A 26,320-nucleotide genomic window follows, 5' to 3' on the forward strand; every position below is an offset into this window, starting at 1 on the left:
AGTGGAATTGCACGGCGGCTACAGGCAGGGGAGTGGGAGAGGAGGAAGGGAAAGAATATAATTCTTGTAACCTAGGAATAATGTTCTAAATTGACTAAATTAAAAAAAAAAAAAGCACAGTAGATAGACCATCAGACTTGGAGTTGGGAGGTCCTAGGTTCAAATCTGATCTAAGATACTTCCCAGCTGTGTGACCCTGGGTGAGTCATTTAACCCCAGTTCCCTAGTCCTTACTGCCCTTCTGTCTTAGGATTGATACTTATAATTTAATAACCCAGAGAGAGCAGCATCAATCCTAAGTACCAATCTTAGATAGAAGATAAAGGTTTAAAAAAATGGCTGGACTGGAAGTGAAAAAAGACATTGGAGTAAGTCAAAGAAAAGCAACTCTTTATTTTATCTTTGGATCTCTGTGTCTTGGCACACAAAAAACATTGGTTGAATTGAACTGCTTGCTCTCCAAGTAGGGTCCCATTTTTCTTACCTGTACAGGCAAGTGCAACATAGTTCAAATGGAAACATAACTCCATTTGGAAAACAGGCTTCATTTGCTTTGTCCTTCCTCTTTGCAGATAGGTGCACCTTGGCCTGTCTGGAGCAGAAGTTAAAGGAGATGGAGGAGGAGTGCAAGGAAAAGGAGAAGAGACGTGTGGACCTGGAGCTAAGCATCATGGAGGTGAAAGAAAGCCTGAAGAAGGCAGAAGCAGGACCTGTGACCTTAGGCACAGCAGTGGACACCACCCACCTGGAAAATACAACTCCCAAAGTACGTACCCTACAGGCTGTTGCTGCTTTGAGTCAGCAAAGAGACCCCTTGCTGAAAGATAGATACAACTTGAGTCCAAGACCTCTTTCTGCATGGCTGTCTTGGCAGCCACTCACTAGGACCCAGAAAGAGTTGAATAGAACCATTCAGTTGAGGTATGGCTTTCATTTTGTCGTTTCAGACCAAAGTTCCCAATCCAGCTCCTGCTGCAGACTCTTCTCCAGTCAACTCTGCAATAGCTTTAAAAAATAGACCTCTCTCCGTCATGGTAACAGGCAAAGGAACAGTCTTAAGGAAAGCTCTGGTAAGCAGGATTTGGGATTGGTATGGCTGGCAGAGCAAGTGGAATTCATTGTTCTTGATGTTTCTCTGGCATTTGCTTTTCTTTCCCAAATCCTGTGGCTTCACCCAAGTGGGAGGACAGCTGATATGGTGATTGGTGCCCTACAGCTCCATTAATACCAGTGCAGCAGGAGAGAAATCTGTTTTCTGGGTAGAGTCCATTGTTCCTCGTTAGGGAAAGCCAAACCTGAAAGGGTTCTTCACTGACTTTTATTTACTAGATAGACTCAATGACTAAGTATCAGGCATGTTACATTACATTGGTGGGGCTTAAATTAATAAGTCAAAAAGAACCTCGATTCTATAACTAGCACCTAGTGAATTCAGCAGCAGCTGGAAGAGCTGTAAACTAGAGGGAAGGAACTTGAAAACCCTTGCTGAACTTACTGGATAAAAGATCACAGGGACCTCATCATCTGAGCCTCTTCCACAATTTAAGTTTTCACTGCCAACTGCTTTTCTCTTGAAATAGTATAACTTGGTTTTCCCTGCAGGCTAGAATGGGTGCATCACTCTCTGCTTTGCAAAGAAATACAACTTGCCTGGGGCTGCATAGTGCATCTTTGGGATAAAGAAAACTAAAACAAAATCTTGCCCTTATTTCTGTTCCACAACTATGCAAGAGACTTTTTTTGGAATCCACCCCAGAGCACCAGTCCAAGAAACATAATCGATATAAATTAATCTGGTTTATCTAACTTCTGAAAGTTTAGCACAGTAACAAGTCCAGGGAATGAATTTCTAACACCATACCCTTTTCTGTTGTACTAATGGTGATAGCAGCATAATGTGCAAATGCAGTTCTGATGCTAGTGAATTTAAGCCTCACCTAGAACCAGGGAAACAGAAGCTTTAGTGGAACAGAGAAGTATTTTTGATGCATAAAATTCCATTTCTTTGATCTCATCTGTGTCTCTCTACTCTTGCCAGCAGTACAGATTGCAACCCATCACCGCCTTCTCTTTGTGGGCCTTTTGTATGTGTGTTCCCATCAGTCTTCCGTCCAACCAACATGCTGGGAGGCTTTCTTTTAGATCTCTTGACATGATTTGAATATCAATGGCATAGGCTGTCCTCTGGGTATCCCTTTTCTCTCTACATAACCAGCTCACAGTCTTTTAAGTTTATACATTTTTGGCTAGTTTCTTTTATATGCTGTTTTTCCTGCAATGGATTATTCACACTCAAGGGTCTCCCATTGATCTGGGTGATCCACAAATTTCAATTGTTTAAAACTCTGGTATTAAGAATTACTGGTATTAAAAAAGATACAGCTTTGTTTCAGAGAAAAGCTAAAGATCATTCAGAGTACTAATTTAATCCATGAAATGAAAATTCTATTACCAAAAAATTAATTTGGGGGGACTGGGGGTGTTTGTGTGTTCCAGGAATGGGAGAAGAAAGGAGCAAGTTAGGAAATGGACCTTCCAATAAAAACTGACATGATTGATATGGACCTTGGATGACAATCCTCCCAAGTTAAGGTCTGACCTAAAAGCAGAGAACACTGTTCAGAAGGAAAAGAAAGGATCAAGACAACTGTGAACAGAGGTCTTTGGCTAAGGACTCCTGCACCTCCCCAAGGTAGTGGGGAGAGAGGAAGGGATGACTCCCATGCCCCTTTTCACCATCCAGGGAAATAACACAAAAAGAAAGGACACTTTTGTGGTATTCCTAATCCACTGTTGTAAACAGGAATGCTGTTGTTGTTAGGGATGGTTTATGTATTTCTACATACAAATTTATCAATTGCATTATTGAAATTTAGCTCATAGTTCCATAACAAGAAGTTTAGTTTTTGTTTTTCTTTAGAGGGAGGGGGAGAAAACATGTAAAGAATCCTAGTAGCTGAATGGTTCTACAACTTGGAATTTTGGCTTCAGCAACCAAAATAACCTAAAATCATCAGCATCATCTCTATTCAGTACTGACTGATAAAGTTCAATTTTCCTGCTTTGAGGGAGCCAAGCTCCAGGCTTGGGGTCTCAAGCCCTGAGCAGTTGTATGTTAGATAATTCAAACTCTTGTTTCAGGTTGTTTGGCTTGTGATCCCACACATGTAGAAATAGCCTAGAACTTGCTTTAAAACAAAAAACCCACTTGTGGGGGTGCTGCCTTTTCAGAGGGGAGAAAAAGACTAGGAAACTCTACTTGGGGTAAATTATTTTTAATAAAAGTCCCTCATTCACTGGTATTGAATATGTAAGAATGTTTCTTTTAATTTAATATGAGGACACGATCCTATTGGGCACTAACATTTCATAAGTAACTATGAAATCACCATAAAGCTAGTATACAAATGCCATTTTTGAGAAAATGTCATCTCACGTGTATATTTTGGTCACAGATCCAAAAATGTTCTCTTTATCCATGTTTTAAAAACAATATCTGAGAACTAGTTGAAAGCTATTTCATTAACCAGGTTCAATGAAGAGATAAAAATGTCCTTTTCTCTTTATTTGGTTAGTTCTAATAAATGGATTAAATGTCTCAAACTGAGGGATACAAGTACTCTTTTTCCTCCTTCGGTAGGCAGTGCTCAGGCTCCCTCCAAGAAGAATACTGTGGAATTTGTTGAATGGGAATAGGAGCTTATTTCACCCACCCCACTTTTAAAGACAAGCAAACAAACAAATCACAACTAATAGATGATGACCTTCCACTTGGTGGTGTTGTCTTTTTTCTTTGATAGAAAAATAAACATTGGTGTATATTTGTTGTTGCTTAAAAGAAAAGGTTTTCAGACATTTCATCATCACCTCAACCTTCCCTCTACCCCCTGCCCCATCCAAACATCTTTGTAATTGTCACTGTCTTTCTAATCACAGGGCATTTATTTCCTTTGTCATAAACTTGTTCTTGGTGTTTTAGATATTTTTTAAAAAATAAAGTATTAAGTATATTTTGGGAAGTTTTTTTAAATGTGTTATGTGGTGACCTGGGTTGAATAGACTCATGCCCCAAATCAAATTTATATTACACTCAGCAATAATTGCAGTCCTTCAAATGAAGTGAATTACTTCTAAGTGGAAATGTTGAACACATCCCAATAGATTCTAATGTATTAAAGAGCCATCTAATTTTTAAAATTTATTTATTTAATTTAGAATATTTTTCCATGGTTACATGATTCATATTCTTTCCCTCCCCCCTCCCATAGCCAATGAGCAATTCAACTGGGTTTTACATGATTCATTGATCAAGACCTATTTCCATATTATTATTATTTGCAGTAGATTGATCATTTGGAGTCTACATCCCCAATTATAGCCCCATCAAACCATGTGATCAAGGAAATATTTTTCTTCTATGTTTCTACTCCCCATCTAATTTTTTTTAATGATTACACTATTGGAAATAGTATCTTCTATCATAAAGTTTTTTTTGGGGGGGGTATCTCTTCTCCCTTCAAAAAATGAACCTTGGAACAGGTAGGACAGTGGATAGAAAGCCAGACCTAGAGACAGGAGGTCCTGGGTTTAAATCTAGCCTCAGATACTTCCTAGCTGTGTGACCCAGGGCAAGTCACTTAACCTCAATTGCCTAGCCCATATGGTTCTTCTGCCTTAAAATCAATACTTGATATTGATTGATTCTAAGACAGAAGATAGGAGTTTTAAAAACAAAACAAAACTTGCTATCCATAATCTCTTTATGATTACATATCCTCAATAAACAAATTCAAGATCTAATTAGGATGAATTCTATCACACTGAAGGTCTTTGAGAAAAAAATTATAAAAAAATAGAATGATGCCAGTCATTCATGTATGTTTCTTCTGTGATCATCTCATATACGATATTTGTTTCAGCTTTTCACTAGTGATTATCCAGTATTTTTAAAATCTGATTTTTATCAGTTAAACAGCTTCTCTCCAATGAAGACCCCAACCCCTCTATGCCTAAAGCTGATTATTTCATGAGTTTCTATGGTTAAAGCCTCCTTATAGAGAAAATCATATTGCTTAAAATGTAGGGAAAGGTTTATTACACCTTTCTGCAAAAAAGCATTTAAAAACAGTATCTCAAAAATCATTACAGAAATGTAATCTACAGCCTGTAACTACAAATTTGCATTTGTCCATTCTCTGTCTTAATTAGAGACACAGTCTTTTGTTGATAGTGAGATTTTTCTAGTAGTAGTAGTAGTAGTAGTAGTAGTAGTAGTAGTAGTAGTAATAGTACCAATCTTGTATGCCAAAACAATCCCTAAGATCAGAGATTTAGAGCTGAAGGTAACCTGAGACATCACCTAGTCCAGATATTCTATGTTCTTCCAAGGGAGCTGGGGGTAGGTTTCATGAAGTTCATGATTTTAGATAGAAAAGAATTATATCTCCCTTTTTACAAACATGTGACTGAAATTTAGCATTTCCTTCAGTTAGTTAAGAACATTATTCTGAGGAAACCATAAACTCCATTAGATTTTCAGAGTAGGTCCATGACACAAACAAAACTTAAGAAAAAGGTTAAGATCTCATCATCTAGTCTACCCTGCTCAACTTATTGATAAAGACACTGAGGTCTACAGAGTATAAGTGACTTGTCCAATATTACCCAGCAATAAAGTAGCAGAACTGGTATTCAACCCAAGACTCATGACTCCAAAGCCAGTGTTCTTTCCACCATTCTGCAATAATTAACAGTCATGAAGGAAAACCAAGATACACCGTTGACACATATGTTTTCAGTAACACACTAACACCAGAGATCATATTCACAAAGGGTAACTTGCCACATTAGATCTCTTTCTCTTTTAAAGCTCCAACACCAAGTTATACACTGAAGATCTTCAGCCTGCTTAACTAGAACAATGGAACAAAGAAGAGCTATAGGTGAGAAAGATGGCAGGGACATATGGCCAAGTCCTCAAACCAATAAATGCATTTATAGGAAATGTTCTCTGGAGAGTTACATGATTGAGATGGAGCCAATTAACCTGTCAACTTAATCACTGATATTTTTAATATATGGGGTAGAGGCTTTGCATAGATGATTTTATTTTTAGGTTCACTATTTTAAAGCAGATTTATATTTTTAAAACCTAAGTGGACTCTTTACAGGGGATCTGAATTTGGAGTATTTCTGTGCAAGGGCCTCCTGCACAGAAAAAAGACTGGAGAGCATCTATGACTGTAGCAAAATTCACTAGAAAACTGAATATTTTCCAAGCCAATCACTTTTTGTTTGACCAACTCCTGTTAAAGAACTTGCCAACTAGGCTTTCCCCTTAATATTTTGTTTTAAAACGTGGTATGTTGCCTTCAAAAAGCAAAATGTGGCATGTTCCCAAATTTATTTTTTAAATTTAAATTTAATTGAAAATTTTCTTTGTTTTTCTTCCACTCTAAAATAATAAAAATGGCAATCAAAAGGGGAGTGAAGAAAAAATGTCAAGAAGTCTAAACAGCAACAACATTAACCAAGCCTTTAGTCAACTAATAAGGACAACATTTCTGAGGGAATACAACCTAACTGCATAGATTTCCAACTGACCAAAACTCAACAGTGTTCCATTCTCCCTCTGATCTAAACCTGCTACTCTATTCTCCCTAAGTTTCTCTCCCATGTTAAAAAAATAATCGGATGTTAAGTAGTGAATCTCTATTCTGGTGGCATTAGTTATTTGGCAAGCTTCACTTAGCACTGGGAAATCCAGACTAAAGGAAAGTATAACTACATCTTACAAATCATTTACCTTATTTCCACATACCTTGAGTTAGTTTTCCAAACTTAGAGTGGCTACATCATGCTGCATGTGAAAAATTCCCCAAATTTAAAGTCCTAAAACACAGGTGTTAAAGTTATTCCATGTGAGCAATATGGAACTAACATCATGCTGGACAGCTCCCTGGGAAGTCAGGATTGCAAGAAGCATTCCTGACTCCCACACCAAACACTAACCCAAGTCACCGGCCCCTCCAAAAGGAAGGCTCCTTTTAGGTATATCCATGGAGGAAGGATGAAATGTGCTTTGGAAGTTGACATTTAGGTGAAAATAAATATTGACTTATATTTTGATGTGTTGGTTGTTTTTAAAAAGAGCAATCCAATAATTAATGTATTCATCTGCTGCTAGTAGTGTTGCTAAGTAGCATTGCCTCTGAATTAGGACCCATTTTCACCATGTGACAGTGATTTTTGGGTAGTCATGCATACTATTAGCCTAAAATGGATGATCACATAGAACTGCCACCACAAGCTGTAGTGCTGGTTCAGCTGCCCAGTTCCAAATGCCGTGATTGGTACCGTTGCTGCCAGTTCGAGGAGTACTGATGCAAGCCATGAGGCCTGGGGGAATCGCCTCTCAAGATTCCTAGGGAAGAGTAAACAAAGGAGACTTGGTCTTTATATCTTTCCTGATAAATTGAAATATATCGAATAGTCCTCTTTTCTCTAAAATGTGTGTCAGAATCTCTCAGAGCCTTCTTCAGAGTCATACAGCTAACTGTCCCCAGAACTCAATATTATTTTTAATGTTAAAAATAAATAGGGGCAGCTCTATGACTCAGCGCCAAGCCTAGAGATGGGAAGTCCTAGGTTCAACTCTGGCTTCAGACAATTCCTAGCTATATGACTCTGGGCAAGTCACTCTAACCCCCATTGTCTAGTCCTTACCACTCTTCTACCTTGGAATAAGTACACAGTATTGATTTTAAGATGGAAGATAAAAGTTTTAAATTTTTTTCTTAAATTAAAAAAATCTTATTAGAAGAGGCTGGAAGTGGGGAGGGGGATTAAGGTGAGAAGGGCAGTAAAAAAGTATCTACAACCCAGGCTTGACCATGGACTTAGACATACCTTCTAAGCTGTTGCCACTGGAGACCATGGCCCTCTACCCTCAAAGAATTAACTCAGCTCTGAGACTCCTCCTTGAGGCTGAGTTCTCCTGAATTGACATAAACACCCACTTTGATCCACTGTATTCAGTTGGCTTCACATCCCATCCAGCTATCCACCAGGATATTTGACCAGTGCAAGCCTTTCTCCATTGCCACCACATGCATACACCCTGCCATCCTTCCCAGCTTTCTACCTCTTGCCCTAGGAATGATAATCATATCAATACTACTATTGCTACTAGAGTGAGTATGACAATCCTCTGGTTTTACTCAGGATTCCCTGTGACCAAATTTTCTTTCCCTGAATATTACTTCCCTACATGTTATATGTCCCCCTATTAGAATGTAAGCTCTAGTAGCCTTACACATAGTAGGTTTTTTACAAAAGCTTGTTGATTGAGCCATGACCACTTCTTAGATGAGGATTTTAGGATCTAATAGTTCCAAAGATTTGGACAACCCTGCAAAATTAGCTCTGGGGACATCCATGTTTTACTTTCCCCTTAAATCTACCTTCTTAAGTCCCATTCTCTTCTATCCAGAGTAACTGCTGTCTCACTTACTGTTCTCACAGTGGGGACCTTCCCAACCTCTACATTCACATCGGTAGCTCCCATTCTGAAGGATGCATATCCCATCATTCATGCATGGGCTGGGTTTGCAGAGGTTGACTGGCCGCTTGGCTTCTGGAATAGAGAAATAGTTAATCTGGAAAAGACTTGGTCAAAAACAAATTTAGACTGGCCAGTAGAGATCTGAGCCTAACTGAACAAACCTAACAGAAAAGCATATGGTTGGTAGAAGAGATGATCATAGACACAATATATTTCTCTCTGGTACAATACAACCTAGGACAGTAAGAATAGACAATACCACATCTCAGCACTAAAGTAGAACTTATATACATAACACCCTTAGAATGCTGGAATTGGAAGAGGTCTCAGGATCATCCATCTACTCCAGAGGTTCTTAACTAGCAATCTGTGGCCAATTTCTTAAAATGTATTATTTTCACTAATCTTTGATTTCCTTTGTAATGTTATTTCATTCATTTAAAAACATTCTAGGAAAGAGTAAAGTGACTGCTAGAGAGTCAAAGGAGGCCAGAATTCAACAAAGTTTAAGAGCTTTTGATCTAGTCCATCTCTTCATTTTAGAAATGAGGAATTTTAGGGTCTAGGGAGAGATGATTTGACCAAAGTTAAAGAACTGGTCAATGGAAGGACCAGGAGTCTTATTTTCTTATTACAGTGCTTGTTCACATCATGCCCAGTAACTATTCAGTTGTTTGATGATCTATACTTTGTACCTCCAGCTAAATAAATTAAAAAGAAATAAATCTTTGCAGATTTGGAGATGATCTAGACTCAAAATCCCAGCTTGCTACCTTTTAGAGTCTTGATTTCCTCATCTATAAAATGAGGGGGTTTCATTGGTTATCTCTTAGATCCCTGATGTCTCCAAATCCATGACCTAGATTCGGTCAAGTACCTTTTGATGGGTAAAAAGCAGGTCCCTGATGAGAACTCAGATTTCCCACAGGTTTCCCAGTCTAGCCTTGTGAGCACATTAACAAGCCATCACAGCTCACCTTCACATATCCTTTCAATGAATAAGTCTTGGTAATTCTCGAGGTCTTCATAAGAAGCCACATGTATCAGGAAGTCAGGAGAACCTGCAAGTCTTAGGAGTGTCTCCTTCAGGACAGGTCCCACCGCTATGACCAGGACCGAGATGCCATTGTTTCGAAGCTTCTGAGCAGGCACAACTGCATCTTCGGTTCCGGTCCCTTCTGTAATCACAACCACTGCCTTGCTCACGCCGGGCCGGGCTCCCTTCTGGACAGTCATCACCTCTTCATAGACATGCAGAAGAGCACTGCCGGTGGAGCCTGCCCCATCCATGTAAGGAGCCTGGCTGATGGCTTGCAGGAGGCTCGAGCTGGTCGGGTGTGTGTCCAAGGCAAACGTGGTCTGGACTCTGCTGCCATAGACAACCAGGCCAATCTGGGTCACATCCCGGTTGATATTGAATTGAAGAGAGCTCCCTCGTACAAAACTCTGGAGCTTCGTGAAGTTCTCCTGTCCCACTGTGGCTGATGCATCCAACAGGAAAACCAGGTCCAGAGACTGAGACTGGCAACCTAATGGAACATAAAGATGCCGAGTCTTTAGTGAATCAGTATCTAGCCCAGGAGTTCTTAATCTTGGACCAGTGGACTTAAAAAAAGTTGATCACTTTAATATATTTTAATTTTAATTATATATTGCATATTATTTTATTTATATATATTATATATCAAAATTATAATTTGTTTTCTTTTTTACATTTCATATATGTATAAAATATGCAAATGTATATATTTTATATTATTTATTTTGTACATAAAAACATAAATCTGAAAAGAGGTCCAGAAATTTCACCAGACTGCCATAAAGGTTAAGAATTCTTGCTAGAATACAACTTCTCACACAACCTATTTTATTACACAAGACTAACCATTGCTGGGGGTGACTTGGAAATCCCACCTGTGCCTCCCTCTTTTAGCTGATGGCAGAGGGATGACTGCTAACTAGAAGACAATCTCCATATTTGTTCATTTCTATTCCTTCTGGGTCAGAAACAGTTAGGAAGGCACTCTTGACTTCCAGATAGAATCACATTTAGGGGGTGATCAATCAATCAGTCAATCAATATTTAGTACCTAGTATGTGCCAGGTACTCTGCTAAGTGCAGGGTTAAAAAAAAATCCTTTTAACATCAATAAACCAGAATAGACCTGTGAGATAATGGCCCGGATGGTGAGAAGACTCCAAGCCATTCTGAACATAAGGGATTTGTTGGAAAAATTAGTTCTATTTAGGCTGATAAGTGACACAGACTTGGGAGGCACAAGATAACTATCTTCAAACATGAGATTTGGTTGACCTGTGGAAAAGCAATTAAGCTGCTTCATCCCAGAGACCAGAATGAGCACCAATCAATTACTGCAAGCTACAGGGAGGTAAATTTGTGGCTCAATATCAGCTCCAAGTTGTAACCCAGGTCTGTGCAGAAATGAAATGGGTTGTCTTTGGAAGGTAGTGAATTCACTGTCACATAAGATCAGGAAGTGGAAGCTGAGTGACCACCTGCCAGGGATGAGAGAGCGGAGAATGCATACTTCAGGTATTGGGGTGCAGAACAGGGAATGAGTTGAACCAGATGGCAGGAGGCCCCTTTAAATTCCATGATTCTTACTAGATTCGCCACCATCAAGTAGAGAAGAGCTCCTGACTGGATATGAATGCTTTTTATTAGAAGACATAATTCAATGAGCTCTGGGTTATTTGAGCCAAACTGATCTTTATCAGTTATTAAGTGAACTTACCTGGCCTCTGAAGACTGCAGATTCTTTTCTGAAGTTCAGGGATTTTGTTGAAAAGATCCTGAGGGTTGGAGTAGGTTATCACTTGCTTTGGGTTGCCAGTGATTTCTTCCAGTTCTGCTCTCAGGAACTCACCACCTACTCCAATAAGGAAGAGTCCCCGGTCACGGGCGTATCTTGCTGGTCCTGCCACTAGGTCTTGGGACCTTGAGTCAGTAAGCAGGACCACCACTTGAGGTGGTTGGGAAACATGGGTCTCTCCAAAGGAAAGTATGTCCCCAAAGCCATGATTAGCAACATGCTCCAAAGCTCTGCCTGTCAATGTGGGTCCTCCGGTGAAATGCATTCTGTCCAGGCTCTTCATGAGGCTGGGTACATCCTGGTATTCTCCCATTTGGACTGGGATCTCCACCTCCTTGCTATACTGGGCCACTGCTACATTTGTTGGAGAGTCCATGCTCACCACAGCCTGGACAAACCTCTTTAGAAAGGCCTTGGCCTGAAGGAATCCTTCCAAGGTTGTGCCGGACGAGCTATCTAGCAAGAAGAGGAGGTTGACAGTGCATTCCAGGCTCAACGTTGGTGCTGAAAGGAGAGAAACCCTCATCACCATCAGTCAATCAATGATCAGGGCCATGGCACACATAAATGGGAGATACTGTCATGTTTGAGGAATAGCAAGTAGGCCAATAAGATTGGATCATAGTGTGTGGAAGAAAGATTCGAAAGTTAAAAAGGAACTAAGTTTAGCGCTTTAAATGCCAATAGACTTTATATTTGATCATGGAAGGAGAAGGGACCCACTGACATTTACTGAGTAGTTGGGTGATTTGATCAAGGAAATCACTTGAATATTTGTGTGGAAGATGGGTTGGAGTGAGAAAGAAATTTGAAGAGGAGATGCAATAGTTCAGGAGATGAAGTGGGCTTGAATAAGGATGGAAAGAAAGGAACATATGAGAGACATGATAGAAATAACAAGATTTGGCAACTAATTGATGATGGGGAGTGAAGAAGTAAAGGAACTGAGGGTGACTCTGAAGCTGCAAACCTTGGGGACTATAAAGTTGATGGCGCCCTGGATAATAAGGAAATTCCAAAGAAGGGATGCCATAAGGAAACTTTTAGTTTTGGAAATGTGACACTTTGGGATATGTATGTCACATATAGTGTGAAATATTTAATTAAGAGTTGAGGAAGTAGGACTGGAGATTAGAAGAGAAATCAGAGGTAGATATACAAATCTCCAAAATCATCTGCACAGAGAAGACTGAACCCAGTAGGAGCTGATTAGATCACCAAGTTCCAGAGTAATGTTGATTTGGTAGGGATAACACTAAAATTCAATGGCAATTTACTCCAAGAATGGCCCTATCCTATACACAGTCTCACCTGTCACAGGCTGCAAACACCCTTAAGACTGAAAGCATACTGACCACATAGCTTACTTCTACAGAAGGGAGGTAGAGTAGATAGAGCACAGGGCCTGATGTTGGAAGACCTGAGCTCAAATCCAGCCTCAGACATTTACTAGCTGTATAGCCGTGGACATGTCACTTAACCCTGTCTGCATCAGTTTTCTCAACTGTAAAATGAGTTGGAAAAGGAAATGGCAAACCACTCTAGTATCTTTGCCAAGAAAACCCCAAATGGGGTCACAAAGAATCAGCCAAGAGTGAAATGACTGAACAACAACAGAAGGGAAGAGAAAGACATCTGTAGATTCTGAGTCCAGGCTCATGCATTTATTCATAAGATCCTGGAAGCACAAGGTATTCCAGAGAAGACATCTGAGGAGGCTATGAAACAAGCCCAAACTAAAAGGAATGAGCTACTTAGGCTTGGCATAGCTCTCCAACAAGTTGCTGTTCCAGCACATTTATTATGAATCAGTTGAGATTGATGGTTAAGAGAACAAATACTCACCACAGTTGGCCTCCCCTCCAAATCCAATGGGACAGAGACAATGGTACTTGTCTAATCCCTCTAGGACACAGGTGCCTCCATTCTGGCAGGGCTGGGAATCACAAGGATCTATCCAGCAGAGTTTGCAGAAAGAGATGTGCATTAGCCAAAAATCAATTTAGTCAGAGGCAAAACAATGAATGGTATAGTATGGGGCTGAAAATCAGGTCTCAGCCATTACGTCAAGATCTCCACAGCTTTCCTGCCCAAAACAAAAGCAAGTTCTCTAAGCAATATTAGTTAGTGAGACTATGGGATAGTGGAAAGAGCATTGCCTCTGGAATAAAAGGACCTGGATTCAATAATCCACCCGACATTTAATACCTGTGGGACGGTGGGTAAAATTACTCAACGTTTCTGGGACTCAGTTTCCTCATGTGCAAATGAGGGCTAGATCATGTAGCCCTTTTGATCCTAAGGACTCCATTTGTTTAATGGAGATATTTTTCTCAGATCAATGACTAGATCTAATGTTTATAGCAAGGAAGAACAAATTAGCTAATTAATCACAGAAAATCAGCTAATTAATGAATCAAGTCTATCTATAGTTCTATTGCACTATTAGAATTTGTCAGAATCAGTAAGCCCCTACACCTCTTAATGAGAGCATGGAAAGGTGTTGATTGAACCTGGAGCCTGCTGTGAAATCTAAGGCGGAGGAAATTCAAACAATGTTTTTGTTGGTTTATAGGAATTACTGGCTTCAAATGAAGCTAGCTCTACTCACTTAAAACAAAATGTAATTAGTTTTGGACATGATTAGCACAGAAAGAATGCTGAAAATCATTATTCTCCTTTGCTTCTGGGATACAAGTGAGCATTTGGTTTTGAGTGAGCTTTACAGGGATAAAGAGCTCAATGGCAAAAGGTATTCAATATCACTGCAATGGGTTTGCTTTTTTTTAAATAACCTTTACCTTTTGTCTTAGACTCAATCCTGGGTATTAGCTCCAAGGCAGAAGAGTAGTAAGGGCTAGGCAATGGGGGTCAAGTGACTTGCCCAGGATCACATATCCAGGAAGAGTCTGAGGTCACATTTGAACCCAGGACCTTCTGTTCAGAACTGGCTCTCTATCTACTGAGCTACCCAGCCTCAATTTTTAAAAGCAATCATTCCAAAGTGACATGAATAAGGGATAAATCTGTTATTTCGCTGGTGTAAAGAAGCCCTTCACCAATGCAAGACAGCATCTCCTCTGCAACTTATAGTCTTAGAGAGAGATGCCTAGAATATTTAAAGCTTAAATGACTTGCCCAGAGAAATGAATCCAGAATGAGTCAGGGCCATGCCTTGAACCCAGGGAGTCCTGACTTTGATGCCAGCCCTTACCTATCATGCTTCTTCCCAAACATTCCAAAAGGCCTCCAAATTAGAGGCATGGCATAAAGGACAAGCTGAGTCTACTAAAACAAGCAGTCATAGCCTGTATGAAAGCAGGAATCCATACCAAAGAATTAGGCTTCAGATAACAACAAAGCTTTCCACTCCCCAACGAGGGACTCAGGTAATTGGGAGCTCCAAACACTGCATGCATCAAGCCTTTTCCAAAAGCTCTTTTACCAACATACCCAAGTTTGTTCCTGGGACACAGAAATAAAAGGTCAATCAGAAAACCATACCTGGACATACCGTTCTGTAGCATGTGGCCGGATGGGTTATAAAAACTTTCTTCCAACTAAAAAAAAAAGAAGAAAAAAGCATGGGATTTAGATTGAATTCAATTCCGCAATTATTAAGTACTTGCTATGTGCCAGATACTTTGCTAGGTCCTGAGGATATAAAGACAAAAAATCAAGATAGCTGGAAATGTCAAGGAGCTCACATTTGTAGAAGAGATACAACATATATTCAGGTAAATAAAAAGAAAGTAATTTGAGGAAAGAGTGAAAGTATTAACAAGTTGGCCTGAAGAGGGGGTTGAATAAAGACTTTCAGAAGGAGATAAAGAGAAAGAGAAAGCATTCCAGACAAAGGAAACAGCCTGGGGAAAGGTGTAGAGATAGGGGATAGGATAGTGAGTTTGAGAGATGGCTAGTAGTACAGTCAGCCTGAAACAAAGAAAACATGAAAAGGAATAAATGATTGTGAAAGGCTCTCTATTTTATCCTGCAGAATATCAGGAGCCATTAAAGGCCTCAACAAATAAATGGGACATTACCTAAATTTTAGGAATATTTGTTTAGCAGTTATGCAAAGCTTGAATTGGAGAAGGGAGATACTGAAACTAGGGAGGCCAATTAGGAGGCAATCGCAAGAGGCGATGAAGATCTAAAGGAAGGTGACAGCTATGTAAGTGAAGAGTCTTGGAGAGGTGGGAAGGATGCTGCAGGTAGAACTGACAACATGTGGAAGTTGTTTAGATATGGGGAATTGAGGAAGAGGGAAGAATCAAGGATAACTTTGAGGTTATGTACTTGAGTTACTGGGAGGATAATGATACCTCTCAGAAATAAGACGTCCAGAGGAAAGGTATAAATGGGAAAAGGAAAGGGGAGATAAAGAGTTCCATTATGGAGGTGCTGAATTTGAGATGTGGGATACCCATGTGGAAATAAATGTCTAGCAGAATAAAAATGATCATTGATATTTAAATCCATAGCAGGGAGGAGAGAAGCACTATAGAATTCATAATTGAATCCATGGGGAAAGGAAAGAGTGAGATAGAAGGAAGGAGGAAGAAAGTAGCAGAGGTGCCCCAGTCTGAGGAAAGCCTTTAAACAGTGGATGGGAGATGAATGATGATCCAGCAATGAAGACTGAGAAGAAATGGTCAGACAGGTAGAATAAGAGACCCAAGTCAAAGAAGTCAATGGAAAATTGCTTCTTGGAGCTAAGCATGATGTCAAACACCCGTTAGTCCCTGCTACTGGGGGCCTGAAGCTAGAGGATCATTTGACTTTTGGAGTTCTGAGTGGCAGTGGGCTAAGCCAATTCAGTTTCTGAAGTTTGACACCAATACCCATAAGATGGAAGGAGGGATAAAAAGATAGAGAGATGGATGGATGAGGGGTGGAAGGACAGATGGCGGGAAAGAATGAAGAAACGAAGGGAGGGTGGGAGGGAGGGAGGAAATTGCTTAGAATTTGGCTAAGATCAAACCAAGGAAAGAAAGGGTTTTTGAAGGTGTCAAAAGCTGCAGAAAGGTCAATTGAAATGAGGACTAAATAAATGCCATCAAATAAGTTTTGTATGATAGTATCTGTATAGCCCAGATCAGACTGTTTGCCATCTCTTGGAGGTGAGTGGGAAGGGAGGGAGGGAGACATTTTGGACCAGATAAATTCAGAAAACTTGTGTGGAAAATTGATACATGTAATTGATAAAATAAAATATCTTTATTAAACTTAAATAAATGCTGTCATATTTAGTCATTAAAAATAGGTAATGATTGTGTAAAAATCCATTTAAGTCTAGTTGTGAGGTCAGAAGCCAATTTGAAAAGGGCTGAGAAATGAGGTGGAGAAATGGAGGCATAAGAAATACAGATGACTCTAGGAATTTGTCTACAGAATGGAGAAGAGACATAGGATAATAGCTTGAGGGTAATGCAGGGTAAAATATTTAAGTTTTTTGTTTTTAAGGTTAAGGAAGACCTGTTTGTAGGCATAGGAAAACCGCCAGTGGAAAAGGAAAAATTTTAAATCAGAAAAAGTGCAAGAAAGAATGATTAAGGGAGCAAGTCTCTGAAGAGGAGGTAATGGGACCAAGGGCATAGGTAGAATGACCTCGGCTGCCTCTAGTCTTGGAGTCAGGAAGACCTGAGTTCAAATTTCACATTAAGATACTTATTAGAAATCTGACACAGGACAAGTCACTTAACCTTTTTGGGCCTTAGTTAACTCATCTGTAAAATGAAAAGCCTTTATTTGGTAGACTCTAAGCTCTCTTCTAGCACTAAATATGTGATTATATAATTTTTCTCAAAAAACAGGAACACCAAAAGAGAATTGAGGCATGCAACGAGTATGGGCAGCAATGAAAAGCCTTTGAATGACTGAGGTAAGGGAAAGGGAAGATGACTATAGTTGGCTTTTATTTTCTCAGTACAATAGGAGGTGATGAGAGAGAAGGGGGAGAAGGTATTGTAGAGAAATGGAGGAGAGATTTGGGAGAGTGACTATGAGAAATATGATGGAAAGCCAATCAATCAGGAAAGAACAAAAGGAGGTCCCAACCAGCATTGATTAACATACATTTGCAGTCAGCATAACTGTGTGACCTTCTCCAGCAAAGTTCAGTAGTACATGAATAGTAATGGAAAAGGAAGTCATCTAGGGTTGGCATTTATCAAGGCAGGAGCAATGAAAGCATAAGGATACAAAGGAATCCAGAGCTATAGTTGATCCAGATAACTCGTCATGACTGGAAAGGGGGAAATTAACCAGAGCAAGGATGTCGGACTAGAACAGATGTTGATGGAAGATTGAACATCTCAGTGAAGGCAAGGAATATGTTTAATATTCCTTGCAAAAAGAAGGCAAAAGAAGAAGGGAGATGCTGGGATCAATGATTGTGATTAGAAAGGGGAATTTTAGAGGATCAGAGGTAGCCTAATTATGGGGAAGGGGATCCTCTGTAGGGGTGGCTGGGGTGTCATGAATATTGTGACAAGTCATAGGAATTGATGAACTGTGAAGCCATAGTATTCAAGGGAGCATAAAGCCAAGAACAAGACAGGGGGAGGTTAAAAGGAAGACTGTGAGCAAAGTTCTGAACTGCTTGAAAAAAGAGAAACGACAGAGTTTTGTAGATCACTTCACAAGGACCTGATATACACAGATGCATTAAACTGCAAAAGGAGAAGCTGTTTTGGGGTGATGTTGGTCTGAAAGTGTTAGTGAAGAACAAGGAGTAAGCCTGGCCATCCTAGTCCCATGTGTTGGGAGTAGAGTGTGGAGCATGAGAGAAGGAGCACCAGTCTTAGAGAGAACAGCCAGGGATGCTGGGATGGGAGGGAAAGAAGGAGCATCCTCACACCGAAGCCAGCTCTAGCTACCATATCTTGCTCTGTGTTTTCCATTAGCCACTCTGCTTGGTTTCCACTCCACAGAATGCTGTTTCTTCATTCTGGGCAGCTCCTTCTGCCACCCACTTTTCAGCTCTCTTTTTTGTGTGTCTTCCCCCATTAGAAAATAAGCTCCATGAGGGCAGAGACTGTCTCTTTTTCTTATTTGTATCCTTAGTACTTAGTGCAGTGTCTGGTACATAGTAGATGCTTAATAAATGTTTACTGAACTGTGTGTGTGTATATACTCACATACACTCTTTAGATATAAATGAATATATGTAACATATACAATATATTACATACAGACAGACAGACTATATACATATACACACACACACACCTAAATGTTATTCTTGTACCTATAGTATTCAAATATCTGAAATACAAAGTTGATAATAGTTTGGCTCATAAAATATTTATTAAGACTTTATAAAATAAAGTGTTTTGATCAACTGTCCTCCATTCCTGGCTCCCTCACTTAAACTGGTGTGACAGATGTTTTTGAAGTAGGTACCAAAAATCTAAATAACAAGTAGAGTTTTTTTTTTTCCCAATAGCCTACTACTTAAAAAAAAAAAAACTGTTACCTTCTGTTTTAGAATCAATACTGTGTATTGCTTCAAAGGCAGAAGAGCAATAAGGGCTAGGCAATGGGAGTTGAGTGATTTGCCCAGGATCACACAACTAGGAAATGTCTGAGGTTAGATTCAAACCCAGGACCTCCTGTCTCTAGGTCTACCTCTCTATCCACTGAGCAACCAAGCTACTCCACAATAGTCTATTTCTTATGGGGTTGCTCTGTTAGAAAAAGTCCTGGTTTTGGAGTCAGAAAACCTTAGTTCAAAATCTGACTATGCCACCAATGGACTGTGTAACTGGGCAAATCACTTGGGCTCTGAGGTCCAGTCCAGATCAAAATCTATGATCCTCTCCTGTCCCAGTGTCTTATGGTGGCATGAAGATGGCCTGGGTCCTCAAAAACTATGCCAGTAGAGCTAAAGCTCTGACAAATCCTAATCAAAGTGGACAATCTTTCAAAAACCTGAACCCAAGGATGGAGTCCAAGCCTGCTATCTAAGGATGAGTCTAGCTAAGTTCAGGAAGGTTCATGACTAGATTGGTTGTGGGAATAAGGTAGGCACTGAATGTAAATATACCAACAAGTATAGTTTAAAAATCTCTTTTTCCATTGACCAAAATTCCTGAAGAAGTCCTGCTTTGTGACAGAGGAGTTAGGAGCTTCCCCAGTGGAGAGGGTACTCAAACCTATCGAATGAAAGCTCCTTAGAGAGTAAACTTATCTCTTATGGAGGCAGTATGGTTCAGTGACAAGAACGCTGGACTAAGAACACTGACTCTTTCTTTGATCAAGGGGATCAGGACTGCAGTCTCCATTTGGCTGTTCAGTAGCTGTGTGACAAAATGACCTTGGATAAAAGTCATTTTAACTCCCTGAGCCTCATTTTCCTTTCCGGTGAAACCAACAATTTAGATTCAATAATTTTTCTTGCCCAAACATTCTACAAAGGACTCTCTCTCTCTCTCTCTCTCTCTCTCTCTCTCTCTCTCTCTCTCTCTCTCTCTCTCTCTCTCTCTCTCTCTCTCTCTTCTTTCTGAGCTAGGGGAATTTGCTCATTCTCTTAGGGTTCATAAATATGCCTGCTGGATCTAAGGAGGCTTCTAAAACATTGTTGGCAACTCTATCAGGGGAGTGACTGGTAAGGGATGAAGGGACAGCCTGACTCATCCCAGGCAAGAAGAATTGGGAAAAACGTTTATACTTATGTAAAATGTCTATCCAGGAGAAAAAAAAACTAGAATGCCTGCCAAATTGCCAGCTCATTAAGGATCCAGTCCCATGGGCCTCATAAAATTACATGCCCAAGCAAAGGCAACTATTCATGTCTTTGAAATGGAAAGAAAACTTTGAGGGGAGGGTTCAATGGAATTTCTTCAACTGAATGAAGCTCTTGACCTAGTAGGAGGGGCCATGTTTCCTCCAAGAAAACTGTGCTCCATCTTTAGGGAAATCATTTACTGATTTGCTCTCAGAAGAGTAGAATGTTGAACTGGTCTCCAGCATCAAGATGGATGTGCATGGGTTCACCTCTGATTTCTTGGCCACTTCCTTTTACTATTTGTGTTCAAGCTTCTCCTGATGCCACATTCAAGGCTGAGTGACTTGCCTGAAGGAACAGAACAAGTGACTAATTTATGAAATTTGGACTTGGAGGGAAGGACTTGGGCTTCCTCAGAAATTTATTCTGTGCCCCTGAGTCTCTCGGAGCCTCAGTCTTCTCATCTTTAAATCTGGCTTGATAATAATAACAACCTTCCTCCTAGGGTTATTGTGAGGATAAAGTGAGATCATGTCTATGAAGATTTTTGGGAAGGGTGATAGAAATGGCAGCTGTTATATAATAAATGATTATTGCTCAGGTCTCCAGCATTCTAGACCAACTAGCCCAAACGAGTTTCACTTACAAGCCTCACATGGCAATAAATTAATGAGACATTTCAGCCTGCTCAACATTTTCCTATATCACCAGAGACCTGTCATTGGCTCTTTCCCACCTGGCCCCATTCCCGAAGCCATGTCCTCTTCCTTTCTGTTGAAGGCTCTATTGATGTATGTTTATGGAGAGCTATATTTTACAGTTCCCCTCTGCCAGTGTACCCCCTGTGCACTGCTTCTTTCAGAATTTAATTTGAGGAATCACTCACTCCTGGTTCTGGCCCCAGGACCCAAAGAATATAGTGGACTCACCTGTAGAATGGGCAGAGGGATGAAAATACTGCTTTGGTTTTCTTTGAACCTCTCCAGCACATAGAGCTCCCAGTGACCTCTCTGATGGTCTCGAGTGTCTTTCGTTCACAAAGGTGAGGCTCAACTCTGCAACCTGGGGTAAATGCCCCCAAAACAGATGCCAGGGATTTCACCCTGCTTTCCCCTGGTTGCTGACACTAACTATAATATATAGGTTCCACTCATATTTACCAACCATTTGCTCACACTTTGGGGGAAAGTCAAGTGATAGGAAAAAATTATGGCAGGAGAGCTGCTAACCTTAGAGCCAATGGAACTCTCCAGCTCCTCTCAGTCTGAAACATATTTAAGAACTTGCTAAGATATATCAAGGAGCATTTCACTACTCTCTCCAATCCAATCATCCACTAATCCATCCCACTCCAGCCATGTCATATGGATAAGAGAGATATATAAACACATGCACAGAAGCCCTTCTCTCCTAGTCACCACTATTTCCATTCTCCTGCCCCATGGTTGAAATTTAACAAAGGGGAGTAAGAAAACCTACCCCATATCAATTCTGTCATAAGATCCCAGTTGAGAAATGGAAGTTAAGAAAATTGGTTTTGGAAACAAGAGAGAAGCATGAAGGATTAAAGGGGTAACAATTTCTACCCCTCCAGATCTATGTCCTTATTAAACAGAGAGAGAAGTACAACCTACTCACAGTTAGGTAAGGAAGTCTCAAGTCTGGCCCTAAAGTTTTGCACCCCAAGATAAGCCCTTCACCTAAATGCTTCCATAAGCCTAGACTTCGAACCATAAGTCCTCTTCATCTTCAAACATGGCTAAAGAATCTTTGGGTTTAGTAAAGAGTAGCAGGAACAGAAGGCAAAAAGATAGGGCATCTTGTAGACAAGTTGCCATCTTCTCATCCTTTCCCTATGGCATTGTCCTTGGCACTCCTAACCTTTCTCTTAGAGGACCACCTCTGCTCCCTAAGTCCTGAGGCTGGGTAAGCAAGCAGGAAGAGCTTTACCTGGAGCTGTGGCATTACAGATGGCCAAGCTGGAGAGAGTGCTGTACAGGCCATTGGTAGCATCATCCACATGTTCTGCAAACAACACATATTGATCTTTGGGTTCACTTGCCAAGGTGTGAAGCTCTGTCCACCTGCCCCCAAAAGAGAAATTAAAGTGGCTCTTCTCCCTTTGATCACACAAGGAGAAAAAGAGCCTAGGTCATCCAATGACAGATTGTCTTGTTATCCCTGCTTCGAGAGTATAAGTGAGCGTGAGTTAGCTTATGTCTTTGGACTTTGGGATTAGGCAGAGTCTCCTCTTGAACAGTGTTAGTAGTTGTCTCTCAGAAGAGCTAGAAGAAGACAAGCCATTAGTCCTGATAGCTAAGTCCAGGCAGAATGTTACAGAAGATAGTTTAAAGGATTTGGAGTCAGGACTCAAAATTGTTCTCAGACACTTACTAGCTATGTGACTCATGGGGAATTTAACTTCTCTGAATCTAAGTTTCCTCATCCATGAAGTGTCAATTAACATCTAAAATCCTTTCCATCTCTATCTATGATCTAGTTCTTAATTCATCAGCATAAATAAGCATTCATGGAGTAGCTGTTAAACTCAGGGCACTGGCCAGGTTCTTGGAGAAAGAGAGGACCTTTTCCATCAAATATCTTACCAAAAAAAAAAATGCAATGTTTCCATGGAAAGAAAATTGGACTTGGGGACAGAAAGCTTGGCTTTGACCTCCTGGCTACCTTTAAGTCCCAACTAAAATCCTACCTACCTTCTACAGGAAGCGCTCCCTAATCCATCTTAATTCTAATGCTTTCCCTTCGTTAATTATTTCATATTTATTCTGTAAATAGCTTGCCTTATATATGTTTGTTTGCAGGTTCTCTTCCTCATTAAATTATAAGCAACTTGAGGCAGTCTTTTGCTTCTTTTTGTATCCTCAAGACACAGTGCCTGGGGGAAGCTAGGTAGCTCAGTGGATTGAGAGTCAGCCCCAGAGACAGGAGGTCCTGGGTTCAAATCTAGACTCAGACACTTCCTAGCTGTGTACCCCTGGGCAAGTCACTTAACCCCCATTGCCTAGCCCTTACCACTCTTCTGCCTTAGAACCAATACACAGTATTGATTACAAGATGGAAGGTAGGGTTTTTTTTTTTTAAAAAAAGACAGTGCCTGACAGAGTAAGCACTTAGTAAATGTTCACTGAATCAATGAATGAATTGAATTGAATTCTCTAGCTCTAGCTCTATCAATTAGTGTGTGGCCTGAGGTATAAAATATAATCTCTCTGAGCCTCATTTTCTTTATCCATAAAATGGAGATGATATTCACTCTAGCTACATCACAGGATAGTTATAACCAAATGAAATACTTGAAGTGAAAACACTCTGCAACTCTAATGTGCTGCATAAATGTGACTTATTATTACAGTCTATTTGGAGAGACAAATATATATATATATATATATATATATATATATATATATATATATATATATATATATAAAACAAGGAAATCTGTGCTAAGCACCTAAAGCCAGAGAGATGCCAAGGTGGTGAGTGACTGTCAATTGGTGCCAATATTGACCAATGACTACAGGAAGACACTTGAGAATTCCCAAGCCTCAGGATATCAAATGCACACACCAGTCACTTTTCTCTATCTTTTATACTACGGGATAACAAAATGCCTCTTCCTGACCATTTCTTACCTTGGGAACCTGACTCCCACAGCAAACACCATGACTCCTCTTTCCTTCAGTTGGTTGGCAGGAAGGTCAATATTTCCTTGGGATTTCCCATCAGTGACAATGATGAGGAGCTGAGGGACTGAAGAGTTCCTTCCTCCAGGGAAACCTTTATGGAGAAGGTATTTCAGAGCAAGACCTGTTTCAGTGCTCCCTCCTCTGAAAGCACAAAGATAAAAATGGGGAAGAAGGCAAAGTTAATGAGCTGAGGATAAGAGGCAAGGATCAGGATTTAAAATTTATAGCATCTTCCACTGTTCATTTTCCTCCTAGTGTAGACTTGGAATCATACTGTCTCATTGAAATAACACCACAGGCTGCACAGTATGATGGAAAAAGCTCTGGAGTAGTAATAGATTCCAGCTCTGCCACTGAAGTCTAAGACTTTGGGGATATCGGCTTCAGTTTTCTCAAAAGTAAAATGGGATGGTATTGAAATGGAAGGTTCCTTCCAATTCTAACAAACTATGGATTTATAAGCATACCTTAAGATCATAGAACTAGATCTAGAAGGACCCTCACAGGATATTTATCCCAATTCCTTCATTTTACAGATGAGGAAACCAATACTCAGTGACTTGCTCAAAGTCAAGTGGACAATAAGCATCAGAAAGGAGATCCGAACCAAAATCTGTTGTGGTATTTTGAGGAAATTGTTTTTTCCATATATGCAAATTTTCTAGGTAACTGAAACTCCTTCCTTTCAAAAACTAAAACTTAAAAAAATTTTTTTTAACCATTTTAGATGGAAACTTCCCTCAAGGGCATCCCTGACTTATAGAATGTATTGAACAAATTTAACTTTCTCCTGACATTACTATCACTTAAAAAAAATGTGCAGTAATACAGAAACACTCCCTACTCCTTCCTTTTTAGTATTTCTGTTTAGTATTTTAGTATATCTATTTAGTATTTCTACTTAGCATTCTCCCTCATGATTGTCAGTCTGTCCGAGATCCCTTCTACAGTTAACATTGAGTTTGCTTCTGATACCTAAATTCTCACCACCACTCCCCTTCTGCCCAAGCACTTGGTTCGGTGCTTCTAATCTGTTCTGGGCCAGGAAACCACATGAACAAATCTGTTAAGAGCTGAATTTAGAAGGCTTTTAGTGACGTTCTCAGAAGCAAATACTTGTGTTTACTGTAGATTTTATGTCGGTTTTTTCAGTAATTTGTAAGTCTTTTCTGCTTGCTACTGAGCTCGGGGCTACATTCTACTATCAGTGCACTATGAGTGTGAGTCAGCTCTTCCCATGCACATTGCACATATTTGTGGGAGACTATGCCCCAAGTTTATATGGAAAATGCTTTGGAGGTACTGTTGTCATCCTGTCATCTTAGTAAATGCCTTTTCTAAAAGATAATTATGTCTCCCCACTGTTTATAAGAAGCAGATCAATGGAATACATACTCACGGGGTTAAAAATCAGGAGTCACAGATACACTTTGGGGACCCAAATAGACAAGGATACATGCAAGTTGGGGAGCAGGCTGGAGGGGGCACTGCACATTTAGAGCAGCAATATCAACATGGATCTGATTTATTTCTTTGAGTAGCATCCCACAACTGCTTATTGGACTAAGATTTGAATTTAGAGTGTCAGCAGTTAAATAGAATAAATGTTCTTAAAACTCTGATTCTTTAAAAAAAATTCCCTTATTCTTCCTTTCTGCCAATCTACTACTACTGCTTTGGAAATAGAAGTGAATTTTTAATCTATTCGCTAGGTTGTTATGATCAAAGAATTCATCACCCAATAGCCAACCCACTAAGGATGAGCCACTTTATCCTTAAGCAGGCTGGTCCTCAGATAAGAAACATGATTGGGTGTTTCCATTTTGGTACAAACTGCCAGGCATTGGTGTTGACTTCAGGGAAAGTGCCATTTTGTTGGATTTAGCAAATGGGATGACTGCGGAATGTAGGAAGGTATAGTCAAAAAGTATATAGAATAGACTTAAGAGACCAGAGACTGAATCCTGTCTCTGTCACTAGCAACATGTGGTAGTTTAATCTCTCCAAGCACTTGTTTCCTCATCTGTAAAATGGGCATAATATTTTATTTGCCCTCCTTAATCATAAGGTGATGGTAGGGAAAATGATTTGCAAATCTTAAGGCCCCATAGAAAGGTGTCACTGTTTGTATTTTATTTTATTTTATTTTTAAATTTGGTCAACTTCTAACATTATTCCCTGGTTACAAAAATCATTTTCTATTCCTACCTCCCTTCCCCCATCCCCTCCCCTCTCATAGCCAATGCACAATTCCACTGGGTATTACATGTGTCTTTGACCAGAATCCATTTCCATATGGTATCCCTGTTTTTAAATCATTTGCCATGCAAGTCCCTTAACCCCCATTGCCTAGCCCTCACCACTCTTCTGCCTTGGAATCAATTCACAGTTCTGACTCTAAGGTGGAAGGTAAGAGTTTATATCAAGAAAAAAATCATTTTCCATAGGCTCTCACTCAAAGATATTCATTATGTGAATGTCATTG

At 39.9% G+C, this 26,320-nt stretch overlaps 2 protein-coding genes across 7 annotated transcripts in view; one reads left to right on the top strand and one right to left on the bottom strand.

The window, feature by feature from the left end:
- AFAP1L2 (actin filament associated protein 1 like 2) overlaps positions 1-4,010 on the top strand; it is a 156,764-nt gene extending 152,754 nt beyond the window's left edge. For all 5 annotated transcript variants that reach the window (XM_056803746.1, XM_007478965.2, XM_007478966.3 and 2 more), the window contains 3 exons: positions 573-766; positions 948-1,070; positions 2,497-4,010. In XM_056803746.1, coding sequence (XP_056659724.1) covers positions 573-766; positions 948-1,070; positions 2,497-2,523 — 344 coding nt within the window. In that variant the 3' untranslated portion in view covers positions 2,524-4,010. The remainder of the gene's footprint in view (positions 1-572; positions 767-947; positions 1,071-2,496) is intronic.
- Positions 4,011-4,187: 177 nt separating this feature from the next.
- VWA2 (von Willebrand factor A domain containing 2) overlaps positions 4,188-26,320 on the bottom strand; it is a 55,187-nt gene continuing 33,054 nt past the window's right edge. For both annotated transcript variants that reach the window (XM_001377590.4, XM_056803748.1), the window contains exons 6-14: positions 23,782-23,976; positions 22,079-22,212; positions 21,058-21,190; positions 14,902-14,957; positions 13,243-13,350; positions 11,320-11,901; positions 9,541-10,092; positions 8,513-8,635; positions 4,188-7,423 (exon numbers count right to left, since the gene is read on the bottom strand). In XM_001377590.4, the coding sequence (XP_001377627.1) occupies positions 7,323-7,423; positions 8,513-8,635; positions 9,541-10,092; positions 11,320-11,901; positions 13,243-13,350; positions 14,902-14,957; positions 21,058-21,190; positions 22,079-22,212; positions 23,782-23,976 (1,984 nt within the window). In that variant the 3' untranslated portion in view covers positions 4,188-7,322. The remainder of the gene's footprint in view (positions 7,424-8,512; positions 8,636-9,540; positions 10,093-11,319; positions 11,902-13,242; positions 13,351-14,901; positions 14,958-21,057; positions 21,191-22,078; positions 22,213-23,781; positions 23,977-26,320) is intronic.

Source organism: Monodelphis domestica, chromosome 1, assembly GCF_027887165.1.
Source record: "Monodelphis domestica isolate mMonDom1 chromosome 1, mMonDom1.pri, whole genome shotgun sequence".
Lineage (NCBI taxonomy): Eukaryota > Metazoa > Chordata > Mammalia > Didelphimorphia > Didelphidae > Monodelphis > Monodelphis domestica.